The sequence below is a fragment of the Sardina pilchardus genome, chromosome 15, assembly GCF_963854185.1.
Source record: "Sardina pilchardus chromosome 15, fSarPil1.1, whole genome shotgun sequence".
NCBI classification, from domain to species: domain Eukaryota; kingdom Metazoa; phylum Chordata; class Actinopteri; order Clupeiformes; family Clupeidae; genus Sardina; species Sardina pilchardus.
This window is the reverse complement of record NC_085008.1, coordinates 20,455,175-20,472,003: the sequence shown is the minus strand read 5'-3', so window position 1 is coordinate 20,472,003 and position 16,829 is coordinate 20,455,175. Positions and strand designations below refer to the sequence as shown.

At 45.0% G+C, this 16,829-nt stretch overlaps 2 protein-coding genes across 3 annotated transcripts in view; one reads left to right on the top strand and one right to left on the bottom strand.

The window, feature by feature from the left end:
* Nucleotides 1-872: 872 nt before the first annotated feature.
* On the bottom strand, nt 873-9,304 carry cyldl (cylindromatosis (turban tumor syndrome), like). Of its 2 annotated transcripts, none has more exons than XM_062555603.1 (15): nt 8,997-9,304; nt 8,288-8,738; nt 7,939-8,112; nt 7,277-7,358; nt 6,903-7,087; nt 6,287-6,446; nt 5,535-5,673; nt 5,298-5,408; nt 4,943-5,034; nt 4,660-4,723; nt 4,314-4,446; nt 3,930-4,038; nt 3,390-3,508; nt 2,154-2,358; nt 873-1,859 (listed from the first exon to the last, which is right to left on the bottom strand). In XM_062555603.1, the coding sequence occupies exons 2-15, from the start codon at nt 8,708-8,710 to the stop codon at nt 1,675-1,677; spliced, it is 2,181 nt and encodes a 726-aa protein (XP_062411587.1). In that variant the 5' UTR covers nt 8,711-8,738; nt 8,997-9,304; the 3' UTR covers nt 873-1,674. The 2 variants fall into 2 exon arrangements, with proteins under 2 accessions (XP_062411587.1, XP_062411588.1); XM_062555604.1 differs by having other exon boundaries at nt 8,288-8,735.
* A 7-nt stretch (nt 9,305-9,311) lies between these two features.
* The window catches only part of zc3h3 (zinc finger CCCH-type containing 3), a gene marked incomplete in the record, with an annotated part of 37,516 nt that continues 29,998 nt past the window's right edge, over nt 9,312-16,829 (top strand). Inside the window, 3 exon segments of the mRNA XM_062555602.1 lie at nt 9,312-9,483; nt 10,084-11,233; nt 11,613-11,740. Of these exon segments, the coding sequence (XP_062411586.1) occupies nt 9,345-9,483; nt 10,084-11,233; nt 11,613-11,740 (1,417 nt within the window).

The window sequence follows — 16,829 nt, the reverse complement described above, 5'->3', positions numbered from 1 at the left end:
AAGTGTGTGTTGGGGGGTTGGGGGGTGGGGGGGGGGGGGTGGGAATGTTCCATTGATACCCAGTTAGTGTTTGTTCATCTGCAACATGACCAGAGAGGGTTAAAGCGGATTGAAGGAAGGATCTTTGACATGACCTCTGTGACATTCCTCAGTGCATGTGGGGACAGGTTGCCCTTGACCTCTCCACAAACGCCCAGAAGATTTTCTGATCCTGTTGCAGATGTCTGCACTTGCGTTCCATTTTATTTGGACCTTTATTTAATGCACCACACCATCCTTATCCCGAGCAACAGCCTACTTAAAGGTTGCGTTCCTTTCTCAGTGATTTGGGCCATCTTGACATCCTAAAGATTGGTCCAGTTGTATCTGCTTCCTGTGGGTATCTAAGGGATACTAGTCATTTTTAAGTTTGATTGCCAGTGCATAGGGATGCATGAAGTCTGCCACATTCTACAGGTTACGTTGCATAAACCTATATATATATATATATATATATATATATATATACAGTATATATTTTAAATGAACACGCATTGTTGCAAAGTCTTTTTCTACAAACTTGCCAATCAAGATACAAGTCTGATAGACCATAGGCATACAGGCATACAGAATGAAAGGGTTTGTCATATTCATGATAACTGTCAGAGACTGCTTTCAAGGGAATACTAAATATATCAATTTTAAAATAGTTTCACATATGTATATTTATGACCACCGTGCTAGCGTTTTTTTCTCACATGCACACACTCACACTCACACACATACAGGCACACGCACACAAAAATACCCACACTCGCACACATGCATGTGCACACACACATGCAGACAAGTAGGCACACATGCGGAGAATGTGCAGGACTGAGCGGCGGGTATATTTTGTACAGTTTTATTTCCCTTTTGGTCCTTACAATGTACATATCAGACATCAGTAGTCATCATACAGCATATTGGAGAAATGGTTTTACCTCCCCAATGTACAAAAAGTTTACAGTTGCATATCCTTCTCAAGATCTATCCATTTGAAGCGTCCAGTGTCTGTGTGATTGGCATTGATCAAAGGACAGTCCTGTGAGTGTCTTACAAGTACTGCAAAGACTCCTTGCTAAACTTTGTTCCTACTGCACTAGTTAACATTTAGCAAGAGATACTGATATTTTAAAACCTGAGAAGCATACTCGGTCATATATGACCCCTTAAGGCTTTTGTAAAATTGAGTGGAAGAGTAGCTAGTAGCCACTGGCATCACTACCCTCTCGTTATAGGTCTTCAGTTTGCCCAGCAAAATCACAAGGAAGAACAATAAATATAATAGCTAAAGCAATCATTGATTCAAAGTGTACAGTGAGGAGAGCCTATTTACAAATAAAAGTGTATTATTAAAAGACACAAAACCAAACCCAACCGGTAAACCCCTATTGTAAGTATGCCGTAAAAAAGAAAATAAGATTCTGATTACAACTCCGAATGCATCCTGTTGTATCGTTATTGAGGATTCAGTTGTGGTTATGTTTGGTTGGTGGGTACAGGTCCACACACCTGACAGTGCTTAGAGTTTGGGGATTTTCCGTACAGGATCATTCAGACGTCAGTTCCCTTTTGTGAGGCTAGAGTTCAAGTACAGGCCCATCAATAAAAGATAAGAGAGATGACAGACAGGTACATACAGTGTATGTGTCAGTGGTACAGAGAAGCACTGGGACTCTGGTAGAGGCACATGTAGGCGTCACAGAGGAGACGCTTGCCAACTTCCTCCATGTCTCTGGGCTGTAGATGGGCGAGCTCTGTGACCGGCATCTCCAGGTATTTGGCCACCTCTGGACACAGACGCACCTCAGGAATGTTGTAGCCATCGACATCCCCTACGAGACAAAACACACTGATTAAAACTAAGCCCACACATACACCAACACACCCACACACAATTTCCTGACACCTGACACTACTATCTGGCTAGGTCTGCTTTCAGCAATCGTTCCTTACCAACACTGGTGGACATGCTGTCGAAGACCCAACCACCTACCCACACACACACACACACACCTACACACCCACCCACCCACCCACACACACCCACCCACCCACCCACACACACACACACACAATTTCCTGACACTAATATCTGGCTAGGTGTCCTTTCAGCGATTCCTCCTCACCGACTCTGTCGGACATGCTGTCGAAGAAGGCCCAGTCGTTGGTGCCTGGTCCGTACTTGAGGAAGGACACGTAATGGCTGGTGTCTATGCAGAGCACAGCGAAAAGCTCCATCTTGTCCCTGGGCGGAGCCATGGCTTGTGGCCAGCCTTCAGGCACAAAGGAAGGAGAGAGTATGTGGGACCTCCGGCTTGGATGGCTGTGCACCTAAAAGATGCAGAGAGTGTACGCACACATCCAACTTAGTACAGGTGCAGGGTAAAATAGATCCGTGAAATAATTAAAAGAAAGATACCCGCACAGCACACAATGTTACTGCTGCTCCAAACTTTTCTCATCTGTCGTCCCTCGTTGGTGGAATGCACTATCTGTTCCTACTAGAGCAGGGACATCCCTAGCCATCTTCAAAAAAGGTCTGAAAACCCAGCTCTTCAAAGAACATCTCCTCTCATAGCACTACTTCAGACAATCGCACTCATTCATGCACTTATTACACTCATTTATGCACTTATTACACCCATTGATGCACTTATTGTGGCTTTTATTTGTTGTTAGAAATGCTCTTAAAAACCTAAATGTTTTTTCAAGTCGCTTTGGTTAAAAAGCGTCAGCCAAATGAAATGTAATGTAATGTAATGCTCCTGAAGTGATTTAATACACAACGTTTCGACCAGTGTTGGTCTTCGTCAGGTGTTACAGGTGTCAGGTTGTAGCAGCAACAGTGTGTGCGGGTATCATTCTTTTTCATTGTGCACCTAAAAGGCACATATTATCACATGAGCAACACTACCACAGCCAGAGAAGTATGAACTTTATCAACATCTTGCCCTAGTAGCATCTGATACTACGTATGTCTATTTTATCTCTTTGGATGGATGGTATTGTGGAATCTGACAAAATAAAAGCCATGGTAAATCACTACATAATCAGTGCAACATCTCCCCCCCCCCAAGGCCAAATAGGCCCTATCTCAAAGACTACTCAAAGTCACTTTTCATCCATCATCTCCAAGCAACATGTACACAGGAACCAACATGATTCACAATAAATTCACTACAGCCATAGTTATTTTGGAACTTCTGCATTTTAACGGGGGTTTCTGCTGCAATTTTGAGTGGTGTGATGTAGTCCATCCTGCCCTATCTCTACTAGCTGGTGATTAGAGTTGTCTTGTACTGAGGCCAAGACTGTGTTTAATTACCCATTGGTGAAAAAGGGAGAAAAACAAAAACATCTACCTGAACGGAACATGTCTGGCAGAAATATTTGAAGCCGTTTCTGCTAAAGGCAGAGTCTTTGAAACACTCCACACACTCCTCACTAGCAAGGCCTCCACACATCAGGCACTGCTGAGGGCCTAAAATACACACACACACACACACACACACACACACACACACACACACACACACACACACACACACACACACACACACACACACACACACACACACACACACACACACACACACACACACTCACACACACTCACACACACACACACACACACACACACACACACACACACACACACACACACACACAGTACAGACACAACACATGCATTTACACCAAGATAGCATTTGACTGGTGATTCAAAGCTAATTGAGCACTGTAATAGTAGTTCACTGTAAGTTGCTCTGGATAAGTGCATCTACATGTGGAATGTAATAGATAGGGCTATAATCTGCTTGTTTGCATATACGTATGTGATGTGAATTTGCTTTGGTGGCTGTGTGTGTGTGTGTGTGTGTGTGTGTGTGTGTGTGTGTGTGTACCCTCTGAAAGAAGGCCAGTGATGTCCAGTTCCAACGAGGGAATGATCTTTTGAAACATCTTGAAGGCTTTCCCAAAGCGAGGCATCTGGAGAATCAGACAGGAGGGAACCTGCACAGACAGAGAGCACATACCCGAGAACATGAAGGCACTCACACAGAGAACAAATACATAACATTACCTGTTTTAACGCCATCAAAAGAGGAACTGTGATAGCATTTCACTATGCTTCAAAGCACTGGAAAAGGACACCACTCAGACAAGTCAAATTGTAGGAGTACCAGTGCATTAGTGAGTGACTTGATATTATACTCACACTTATACTCACTTGATTCAAAGGCCCCAAGAACACACACAGAAACACACAAAATGCTGTGCGCTATTACCTCAGCCAGTTTGAGATGGCCACTGTGGAAGGACTGCTCAATCAGCTGCTGGACTGTGGGCAAGATCAGATCGTGGGTTTTATCCAGGAAGATCTGGTAACAGAAACTGCTCTGGACACTGCCTCTTGAACAACTGCACATGAAAGAAAGAAAGAAAGAAAGAAGAGAGAGGGAGGGAAAAAAAGAAAGACAAAGAAAGAGCAACAAAGAAAGAAAGAAACAGAAAGAGCACGAAACAGGATTATTTTCTTCTTTGTCTCATCTGATGACGTAATGAATCCTAACTTAATGTGGTCACCCACTGCACAAATCATTTGGCCAGATCATTACATAGCTTTGAACTTACAGTTTGATAGGTGGCTCCAGAGAAAGGATTTTATTCATGATCAGAGACAGAAACTCCTCTGGATCTGCAAGAGGAAGAAATGTTCAAATATGCCCCCATATAATTTTTTTGCAGCAGTCTTAAGTGGATGGGTCCTGTTCTACAGTTAAGCTCGAACGAATGGGCAACCCAGCACAATGCACAGGAAATTATGTCATACATTTCCAATTCATACTGCACATCATTTCCCCTTCTCAGTAATATTTAGAGCTGTGAGTGACCTAATTTCTGCAGGTTTTCTCACCTTTTTCGTCTGTGGTGAAGGTGGCACAGTAGCCACTCTCCTGCAACTGTTTCCGAAGTCTCATAACACTGCTAGCCTCTACATAGCCTTCCCTACAAACACACAGACACATTTAGACAAACATGGCCATGACTCTCAAAATCAAGAGTACTCCATAAATGAGGGTTAGTTATAAAACTGTCACAAAACAAAGTTATGAATAGTGAATACGATTTCCTGTTTAACATTGGGCTCATGTTACGGTCAGTCTATTTTCAGTGACCGGATTGCATTCTAGTTTTGCCACCTCACAGATGAACCAAAGGCCTCTGGCCACAACCAAACCTTTCCCTACACGTCTCTGCAGAGGCCTAACCTGCGCAGTGGGTTGACGATGTCCCGTAGCAGTGTCCTCTGGATTGGCTTGTCCTTGGGCTCAGCAGGTTTGAACAGCAGGGAGTCAAGCACTGACGAACATGAGAACAAACTGGGAACAAATAATGCCATGAGCAGTTATTAACTGATAATAACGAGCAATGGCGGTCATTAACACACATGCATAGCTGCGGTTATGGCTATAGGCTTGATGGTTTAAATGGGATTGAGGTCTGACCTAAATAGAGCAGCGTCCATGTAGCAAGAGTTGCAGTGACCTTGAATGCCCTTCATGCGACCCACAAGCAGCCATTTCACATCCTCTGAGTTGATAGGAGGAACGTTTTCACCCTCTGGTCTGCCATCGCAGTCTAGAGCTGAAGAAGACATGCCACCTTCTGTTTTAAAGACAGTCTGACATTTACATTTATTTACATAACATGTTCATTTAGCAGACACGTTTTATCCAAAGTGATTTACATATGTCAATAGGTTATACGCCTGAAAGGCTGTTCAGAAGCTCATTTGTTTCTGGTGGGGCGTTAGCTGTATTGTAACTGCACCTTCTGTTATATTTTGCTCACTCCAACACTGAAGATATGAATTGCCCAATAATAACAATTTTAACATACACAAAATCCGTTTACTTATTCTACTGCCTTTCATTCTATTCTTACTGTTTTTTTTTTTTGCTGTTTTTTTGTGTTTTATTTGTTTGAGTATTGTACTCTGAGAGCAAAGTTAACGGGAGTCAAATTTGTTGTTTGTTTACACAAACCTGGCCAATAAAGCTGATTCTGATTTTACATTGTAACGTTGAGCCCACAACTTTTCAGGCTCCTCCAAGCTAGCCCAGCTCCTTAACCACTATGCTACCACCACCACCACCACCACCACCACCACCATATTAACAGTTGCAGCCTGAGCAGCCTGACATTTAAGAGTTTATAAGAATAGATGTGTGTGCAGTAGTAGTTGTGCTGGTCCTACTGGTTTGTTTGGTGGTGTAAGCTGGCACTTTGTCCCTAATGCCACTGTCAGGAATATCCAGTGAACATGAGCTCATCTTCACAAACAGGCCTTGCTTTGGAGGACACTGGAAATAACGCACTCCACTGAGCATGCCATCACTCACTCCAATCTTTTGGTCCTGTCAAAAGAGGGGAGAATAGCAATCAAGAGGAAGTAATGTCAACGACTGCAATGTCCAACCAATTAGACTTCTCACAAAAACATGTGGCGACAAGGGGCTCCAATCATCCCTTGAGACCCTTCTTGATTATTGAGAATTTTGCAGCATTTCTTGCTGTAAGTCACAGTCACGGCTTTGCTGCTTAGACTGCTAAAACATTGAGAAAACATAGTTTTCTATTTCTGAGCTGTGGAAACAAGATGTTTCTCTTTTATTGTCTTCCACTTGTAAAATTCTTTCTAACCTAAGAGAAAAAATGTCAATGGGTATACTAACAAAATAAGAAAACAATATTAACCAAAACAAACAAAATTTATATTGTATATCACTTCTTGCATGAGGCCCATGACATTATAATAATCCCATTTTTTTCTGTGAGGCGGGATTGTCTTCTTGTGTCTTCCCTTTACATACCAGTTCCAGGCCCACTTTGGTCCCTTTCTGTCCTGGCAAGCGTCCTATCCAGCGGACAGTCCCTTGCGCTGGACCTTTGCCGAGCTGCACTCTCACACGAGAGTCCAGGCTAATGGGACAGCTGTTTGCTGGTCCGGTGTCTGCACCAGTGTCCATACCAATACCAGTGTCCATGGATTCCACATCTAACAACACATGATTCCAAAATCATCACCAGCGACATTATCACAGCATTTTCTACCAGAGTTAAAAAAAAAAAAAAAAAAAAAAAATCTAAATGACCAAATTGTTCCTGCTTGCAAATAAATTGAATTGAATAAATTGCATTATGAAATTGAATTAAAAAATTGCATTTTGAAATATGTAATCCTTACCTGAGGGGTGGATCTCCTCTTTCAGGACAAAGCCAAGAGGCACAGTGACTGCTCCGCCCTTCTCTCCCTGCTCATTCATGTCCTGAAGAGAAACAGAAACTGTTTACAATATGAGGCAGGCCAGGCACTGACATCTCTCCTCATTTGATCACCTGGAATGTAACATCTATGCTTGAACTACCTATTACATAACTACAACTACACAATTACAAATTGGGAAACACAGTTTGGCTATTAAACAGATGCAAATTCTACTTTCGCAGCAAAATTAATAAATTGAAGTGTGTGCTTTAGGTATGACAATAGTCTAAGTAGTCTAGCCATATTTGACAAAACATAATGTCAGGTGACGTTTATTATCTTATTATTATCATGAATTAATTTGTCTGATGCTTTATTCCAAAGTAAGGTCAAATTTACTGGGCCAATCTACCTGGAGTAACTCAGGGTTAAGCGCCTAGTTCAGCTCAATTGAACTTACAACTTTTCTGGCTACTGCAAGCTAACCCGGCGCTACCACTGCACTAACACCACCCCACATTCACAGAATAAACCACACTATTGACTAAACCAAAGCCAGCAAGAGAACTACGGTGCATGACCGGTGAACAACATCTAAGTGGGTAAACAACATGGACATGGCTCTGGTCCTGCTCACTCACAGTGGAGATGTACGCTACTGGCTGGCCATTCTCCTCTTGAAGATCCATCACCATGCCACGGCGTGCATGCTTCTCATTGTCTGGAAAGAAGACGACCCGGTCTCCAGCTTGTACTGGGGCCTCGGAGGCAGGCTTCACACACGTGAAGGGGACCCAGACTTCCTCTGATCCAGTCTGCAGTTGAGTACATAGTTAAGATAAGATACAGTATATGGGCAAAACTCCATCAGGATTAATCACAGGAAGGTAATACCTTATGTTTTTATGCCACATCATATGCTAAACAAAGATACACACACACACACACACACACACACACACACACACACACACACACACACACACAAACCTGCAGCTCAATCTTGAAGAAAGTGCCATAGAAGCAATCGTTCCTATTATCCCTGTTGCCAATGTTTCGAACTACCCCTAGACGCCACTTCTCCATATTCTTTACATAAACAGGGCAACCCTCCTTCAAGGCTGCAGCTGTTTCTAAGGCCGATTTCTCCAGGAAGGCATCCAGTCTCTCTTCCTCAGTGTCAAGAGCCTGTAGAAGCGCTGCATATAGTGGAGGCAGCTGGTGCAGGCAAACCACCTGCACGTCGTATTCTCTCGCAGACCCCAGCCACCTCACTGGTAAAACCGTGCAGTCCTGTTCAGCTTTACGTATGTACTGGTCTTCTTTCGAATAGCAGATCTGGCCAGGGTGGAGGAGTGGTATCATCTCATCTCTTTCGGTAATGATGAAAAAGATATATTGTTTTGGGTCCATTTCTAGGGTGACTATGGTAGATTACCTTCTGAAAGGAAGAAGATTCAGAGTCAGATGTCAGTCTGTGTTGGCGGAGCACTAGAATCTACTCGAACTTTGGCCTTTTAAACTAAAATCTGTGCCTCTGATTCAAAGTCTAAAGGCATAGGCTAGTTCCTCATAAACAACAACGAAACTGACTTTAACACGTAGATTTGAAGTTAAGGCTTGAGAATAGACAGTATATCCAGTAGGCTACTGTCTGAAAATGGACATTTGGAAATGCGCAATTAAACCGTTTTCATACCTTCGGAGTGGAATATGCCTCGTCGTTGTTGTGGATTAGCTTCAGCAGTCCGGAATTGAAGCAGCACTCACTTTCATTTTCTCGGTCCGCCTACTTTGAGGATGTATCAACACATTCTGGCTCTCTACCCAGCATCACGACATTGACAAACAGAGGAATTCCCCCATTTCACAAATTTGCATTCAGGAAATCACTTTTGACACAGCTACCTCTACAACCTTGTTTGACTAAGTTGCGTTAAATTGTCTCTGTGGATGTGTCACCTCATCCTGTGTGTGTCATCTCGGCGCATACAAGTGAACAACGAATTTGTAGAGTTTTGTTGAGGTGCCTTGGTATGAAAGTTTCATGGCTAGTGGAATTCTGATTGGTTACAGCAGCAAAACGTCACCAGCATACCATTGGTCTGTGGGTGATGACCGAAGTTGTTTTGGCTTCAATATGGAAGAACGGGAAGCATTAAAGAGGCAGATCGAACTATTACAAAGTAAGTTAGCTGGAATGTCAACCAGTTTGAAAGTATATTTATAAGATTGTGAGAGAGATTCTTTCTATGTATGTGTTTTAAGATTTTACCATGTGTTGAAGGAGAGAAACATCAGTAACCCAGCTAGCTTGTCGAGCTAGCTATCTCAGCTGTCACTTGAAACGTGATTTAATGCTAGCACGCTTTGGTGGTAGGCAGCTTACACAACTGTTCTGCTACCTCGCTTGGTTACCTAATACCAAATAATCACTGACTTCTAATATGTTCTTGTCAAGTCTTCTGACGTTATCTTCTAAGAGCCGTAGTTCAAACCATGCTTAGCATAAAGGCTAATGATTGCCTATCCTGTTAGCTAAGTGAATATTAGCTCGCTAGACTACCGTTATAGTAATTGCTATTTTGAAATGCCTACCCTCGGAAACTGCCATGACAATCTTAACATGACTAAAATTCACTCTGTTTTATCCTGTCAACACTGCCTATCCTAACTTTAGTTAGCGGATGCATTCTCAAAGACCATACTTGTGTGTTAAAACTGAGTGCTGTTGGAGAAGCCATTTGATTTTTTCCTCCCATTGCTTTCTCTGTTGTTTTGCAAAGATCTCATCAGTAACCACAGCAATGGCCAGACCAGCGCCCAACAAAATGTTGCTCCTAGGAGTCTTGAGAGTGGCCACAGAGCTGGACACCTCTCTAACTTGACTGCTGGCTCTCAACCATATACCACACGGCCAGCAGGGTCGTGGAGGAAGACCTACTCTCTTAACAACAGAAGCACAGCTGACAGGACAAGAGGCCCTGCAGCACAGCTACAGACTCATACAACCTCACACACACTCACTGCCCCACAGACAAGCACAGCCTCTCAGCCACTCGCATCACTACAGAAGGGGGACTCCGTGAGCGTCCCCAGTGTCAGAAATACCCTTCCTGCGTCGAAGACTGCTACCTCAACTGCACATGTTCAGATCAAATCTCAGCTCCACCCTTCAACTAATCCTCCCGTGGCGCCGGATGGTCCTCAGGCTCGACCATCGTCTTCGTCTGCGAGTAGTCTCCACGCCAACCCTGCTTCTCCAAGTCAACCCAAAACTGTCCCACCCAGCCAACCAAAAGGAGACTCCGCTAAACAGCGGGCAGCTACAGCTCCCTTGAAAAAGTCTCAGTACCACTGGGTGAAGAGTCAACAGACAGGATTGAAAGCACCTGCCTCCTCCACAACGCCAACTCGTCCGCAGTCCACTTCGTTTACTCAGACCTCCCTCAAGACCGCTCACTCTTCTTCTAGGACGTCGCCTCTGTCCCAGCAGGTCTCCTCAAAGAGAGCGGCCAGCCCCAGCACACAGACACCCCAGCGGTCAGTCACCTCCACAGGGCGACCCAGGACTTCCAAATACACTTGGGTGTCACACTCCACCCAAACCACCTCCGCAGCTAAACTCGCCCGGAAGCCCCTCTCTCCCCGAGTGCTTCAAGCCCTGCAGAGCCTGCCTGCCGCCGATGGGGCCAGACTCCGGAAAGGCAGAACCAAAGGCGGGGCGGGTGCAGCCGCTGCCTCACAGACCCGACTCAGCCGTTACAGCTGGAGGGCCGAGGGCACCAGCCCCGTGGCAAAGGGCTCTGTTTACCGCTGGACACCCCAGAAGGAGAAGGGGCTTAAAGCTGGGGCACTCTCCCCGAGCAGCGTAGCCTCCCCCTGGGGCTTTAAACTCAGGAGCAGGATGAAGATCATCAGGAGGACCCCCAACAGGTGACCACCTCCAGATAGTGTTGCTGTTGGAAAATGTCTGCCTGATTTGGATGTTTGGAGAGTGATGTGTTTTGTTTTGCCTTTGTTCACATTTTTGGTCTGCAATGCATGGGCTTAATTTTGTTCAAAATGTCTGGAATATCATTATACTGTATGTGTGTTTGTATGTGTATTTGAGTGAGTGTTTCAATTGTACTGGCAGTGTTGTTCCACTGAGTGGCAGCATGCAGTTGATAATTGGTGCCCTGTGTACTTTCTCACATACCACACACACACACACACACACACACACACACACACACACACACACACACGGCAGTATGTTCAGCATGTATAGTCAACCCATTATGACCGTCTCTTGCTTCCACATTCTCCCAAGGCAAGTGCAGGCACCTGTGCGGACCCCACCTAGCAGCAGACGAGGAAACCGGGCCCTGGTGTCCATTGGCAGGCACAAGTTGCGCCTGGTCAGCCCCAGTCGCTCCGTTCCAGCCTCCTACCTCTCAGGTACTCTCTTCTTCACTTCCTGTCTTACTCACCTCCCCAGTCGGCCCCCCTTCGCCCTTTACCTCAGCCTGAGAGGTCTCCTGGCCTGGCATCCGCTTGAGGATGTGCTACCAGCTCTCTCCGACACCCACACCTGCCACTAGAGGGCATCAGTGAGCATTGTAGTGTGTGTGTGTGTGTGTGTGTGTGTGTGTGTGTGTGTGTGTGTGTGTGTGTGTGTGTGTGTGTGTGTGTGTGTGTGTGTGTGTGTGTGTGTGTGTGTGTGTGTGTGTGTGTGTGTGTGTGTATGTGTATGTGTGTGTGTGTGTGTGTGTGTGTGTGTGTGTGTGTGTGTGTGTGTGTGTGTGAGCATGCTTTTACGCAAAGAGGTGTTAGCGTGATGGAACGCGTGAAAAGCAGGTGCATGTGGACTCACTAGTAGGAAGAGTGTGGGGTCTCAGAAGGGGTTTTTGCCTGCTGTCAGTAGAGGTGGGGAATTATGGGTAAATAAACTGGCATTCGTAAGTACTGTAACAGGATTCCCACTGATGTAGGAACTAAGTAACATGAGAATATGTGTGTGCTTGTGTTTGTGTGTGTGTCCGTGTGTGTGAGAGAGGTTGTGTGTGGATGTGTGAAGAGTGTTGTGTGTGTGTGTGTGTGTGTGTGTGTGTGTGTGTGTGTGTGTGTGTGTGTGTCGTACCAAATAAAGCCATGGCAGCTTGGTTGCTCTGTGTTTAAGCACATGTAGGGTGGTGTTGGTGGGCACTAGGCTTGACTGACCTCGCTAGTTCATCCGATGTACCGTCTCAAAATCCAGCTACAGAGAGGCCTTCACTTTCCTCACTCCAACTCTCAGCCAAAAACAGCCGATGTTTAACAATGCGGTGCAGGTGTGACACATCGCAAAAGTGTTGACATGACGTGTGATCAGCGGTAGTCAAATTAGTTTATGAGAATTTCACTCCTTCAAATTTATGAGAGAAGTGCAGGACGTTAAAGCTCTTGTTAAATTTAGCAAGGCAACCATCAGCACCTTTTTATTGAAAGCCAGACAATATGCTCTACCTAGCACATATCAACAATGTCTGGTGGTGATCCTTTCCTATATTTTATAACGTCTTGAAACGTTGAAAACAAAACATGCATCAGAACTGAATCACCAGTCAGCTCAAATGCGTAGCCTTAACTTGTGGAACTGACTAGAAATGAAAAGATGCAGAAGCTTTCTTTATATTGTATGAGCAGGATCATGGGCATGAGGTTGTCAGATGACAGTAATGGAGGAGTGTCTCTCAAACACTCACACATGTGCTCACACACACACACACACACACACACACACACACACACACACACACATACACCACACCATACATACACATAAACACACTCACGCACATGTTCACCTACACACACACACACACACACACACACACACACACACACACACACCATACATACACATGAACACACTCAGGCACATGTTCACCTACACACACATACACACACACACACACACGGACACACGGACACTCGAACTCTCGAACTCACATGCACACACACAGACATTCAGCCAGAGGGAAACCAGAGCAAACAAATGGGATTTGATCCTGGAATCTCGGCAATGTGATATGAGGACTGGCCCTATATGTTTCTCTCCATGTGCATTATCTGCAGTGCTGTTTCAGCACTGCTGTCTTTCGTCTGGACCCAGAACCCGTCTTCTGCCCCATCTTTACAGACCGCATGAGCTCACCAAGCGCTGACCAGGGCCCCGCCTGTCAGCAAGATATGTAGTTTTAAATCAGGACGTCTTTGTGCTTTGTTTTTTCAAGAAGTAATATAGATCTCTGTATACCCATACATTCCACGTCCTGTTACAAATCTGTGCACACATTGGTGCTTGCATGGCGCTTTTGTCTTTGGCACATTTTATGTTACTGAGGAATGTGTTTGGAAGTGTCATCCTGGTATGCTGGTATGGATACTGGTGACTGATAATTAGTCATAACAGCAAGGGATGCCGTGATTAGATTTTACTGGTTGTGTGTATCTGTGCATGTGCGTGTGTGCGCACGCACCTTCCAAAAATGGAACTAGGTTTAATACAGATTCAGAATTGAGTTATTGTGCAGTGCCGCCCAGAGAAGTCCTGCTTTCTGCCTGTAGCCTCTCTCTTGCTTTTCATTCTCTCTCCTCACACACACACACACACACACACACACACACACACACACACATACTGTACATTCTCTCTCCCTCTCTCTCGCTCTCACTCTCTGTGATAAAATTGCAAGAGTGCAGTATAATGGTGTGTTAGTAAATGCTGTCGTAACAAAGCGTAGAGTCAGGCAGGCAGAGGAGCAGCCCTGACGGAGTGGTCACCCCACACAGATATCACCTTCAGCTCCCCCACGTCGTCTCTCGCTAGCTTGTGTGTGTCGGGAGATAGCAGTTGCCCGTAAAATACTTTATGGAACGGTAATGGCGAAGGATAAGGCTGTTCACTGAAACCCTGACTGCCCTCTTGTCTCCATAATGACTGGTCGGAGGAAACGTCTTTTTCTAATTCCGCTGGTGATGGGTGCATGTGTTCTCGACTCTTCCATGCCTCATCCTATCCCCTTCTTCTCAAGTCGTCCTTATTGTGTTTATTGCTCCCTCCGGTCCCTTTATAGAGAGCAACACTAAAGCACTTTTCCTCTGTGGCACGCACGCTATTTGTTTATCCAGCAAACAATGTCCACAGACAAGAAACTATGATGGAATGCAACATCAAAGCAAGTCAAATTAATCTGGTAAAGTTACATGGTGTGGTTGTAGCCTGTAGAGGGCCGCGAAGCAAATGCAGATGTGCCATTCACCCTTTTACGAATTGATGAACCTCTGAAATTATTTTGGAAGCATTATTTTAAGGTACAAAAAACTCTTTAGTGTTGCTTTAAAGGAGAGTTCCAGTGAGCATGCCCCCAGTGTAGCTCTGTGGCTGCCTGCTAGCTCTAGCTGTTGGCTGCATAAACTCAAGCTATGTAGAACCGATTGTTTTTGGGGGGCTTTTCCGTGCTGACAGTACTCGGTGACCTCGAGAAACAGAGATCTATGTGAGAAATTGCCCGAATTCTCTCTTAAACTGTATGTCTGCTTTGAAACCAATTTGGTGTATGGAGGCCCAGTGGATTGCTGTCAGTAAAATTGATATTGAAATGGATCTTTTCATTTCTAGTCAGTTCCACAAGTTAAGGCTACGCATTTGAGCTGACTGGTGATTCAGTTCTGATGCATGTTTTGTTTTCAACGTTTCAAGACGTTATAAAATATAGGAAAGGATCACCACCAGACATTGTTGATATGTGCTAGGTAGAGCATATTGTCTGGCTTTCAATAAAAAGGTGCTGATGGTTGCCTTGCTAAATTTAACAAGAGCTTTAACGTCCTGCACTTCTCTCATAAATTTGAAGGAGTGAAATTCTCATAAACTAATTTGACTACCGCTGATCACACGTCATGTCAACACTTTTGCGATGTGTCACACCTGCACCGCATTGTTAAACATCGGCTGTTTTTGGCTGAGAGTTGGAGTGAGGAAAGTGAAGGCCTCTCTGTAGCTGGATTTTGAGACGGTACATCGGATGAACTAGCGAGGTCAGTCAAGCCTAGTGCCCACCAACACCACCCTACATGTGCTTAAACACAGAGCAACCAAGCTGCCATGGCTTTATTTGGTACGACACACACACACACACACACACACACACACACACACACACACACACACACAACACTCTTCACACATCCACACACAACCTCTCTCACACACACGGACACACACACAAACACAAGCACACACATATTCTCATGTTACTTAGTTCCTACATCAGTGGGAATCCTGTTACAGTACTTACGAATGCCAGTTTATTTACCCATAATTCCCCACCTCTACTGACAGCAGGCAAAAACCCCTTCTGAGACCCCACACTCTTCCTACTAGTGAGTCCACATGCACCTGCTTTTCACGCGTTCCATCACGCTAACACCTCTTTGCGTAAAAGCATGCTCACACACACACACACACACACACACACACACACACACACACACACACACACATACACATACACATACACACACACACACACACACACACACACACACACACACACACACACACACACACACACACACACACACACACACACACACACACACACACACACACACACACACACACACACACAGCCTGCAAGGATAGGTTTCCTCAGCGTTCAGTGCGTCCACCTACACTGCACATGTCAAGGCATGGAGATTTTTCAGTTTTTCAGAGATGTGGTTTGTTGGTTTGTCTCTCAGTTGGTTTGTTTTTCAGTGGGTTGAGTGAGTGTTTTCTCTTCCCAGCTACAGGCTACAGTGGCAATTTGGCTGATAAAGCCCCAATGAATGTATGTGTGTGTGCGTGTGTGTGTGCCAGTTTGGGTGCCTGTTTGTAAGACACACGAGTAAACAGTCTCTGATATGCAGACCTCCTCCTTCCCAAGACTGCCCGGTGCTAAACACATGCACTGCCAATCACCGCACCCTGTCTCACGCACAGAGTCTACACTTACACCCTCAAGCAGCTGCAGGAGGCCTCTCTCTCTCTCTCTCTCTCTCTCTCTCTCTCTCTCTCTCTGTCTCTGTCACACACTATACAAACACACAACACACACACACACACACACACACACACACACACACACACACACACACACACACACACAGAGTAATACACACACTTGTCTCTCATTTGCCCCTTCCCTCTGGGGCATCATAACGTTGAGGCTTTTATTGCCACGGCGACAGCATGAAGGCACTTGAGCCTCTCTCTCTGTGGTTAATGAGTTGAAGTCTAATTGTAAACCATAATAACCTCAAGCCCAACCCAGCTCTTCACACTGAACCCTAAACCTGTGCCCTTAACCCAACACTTAAGACTCCACACCAGTAACATGCCCCAATATTAACCATAGCCAATGCTTAAAGCCATAATCCCCACTCAGTAATGTTAACTCTAATGCTCAACCCTGAGCATTAACCCGACCACATTACTAACATTAAAGTCATTAGTACCCTG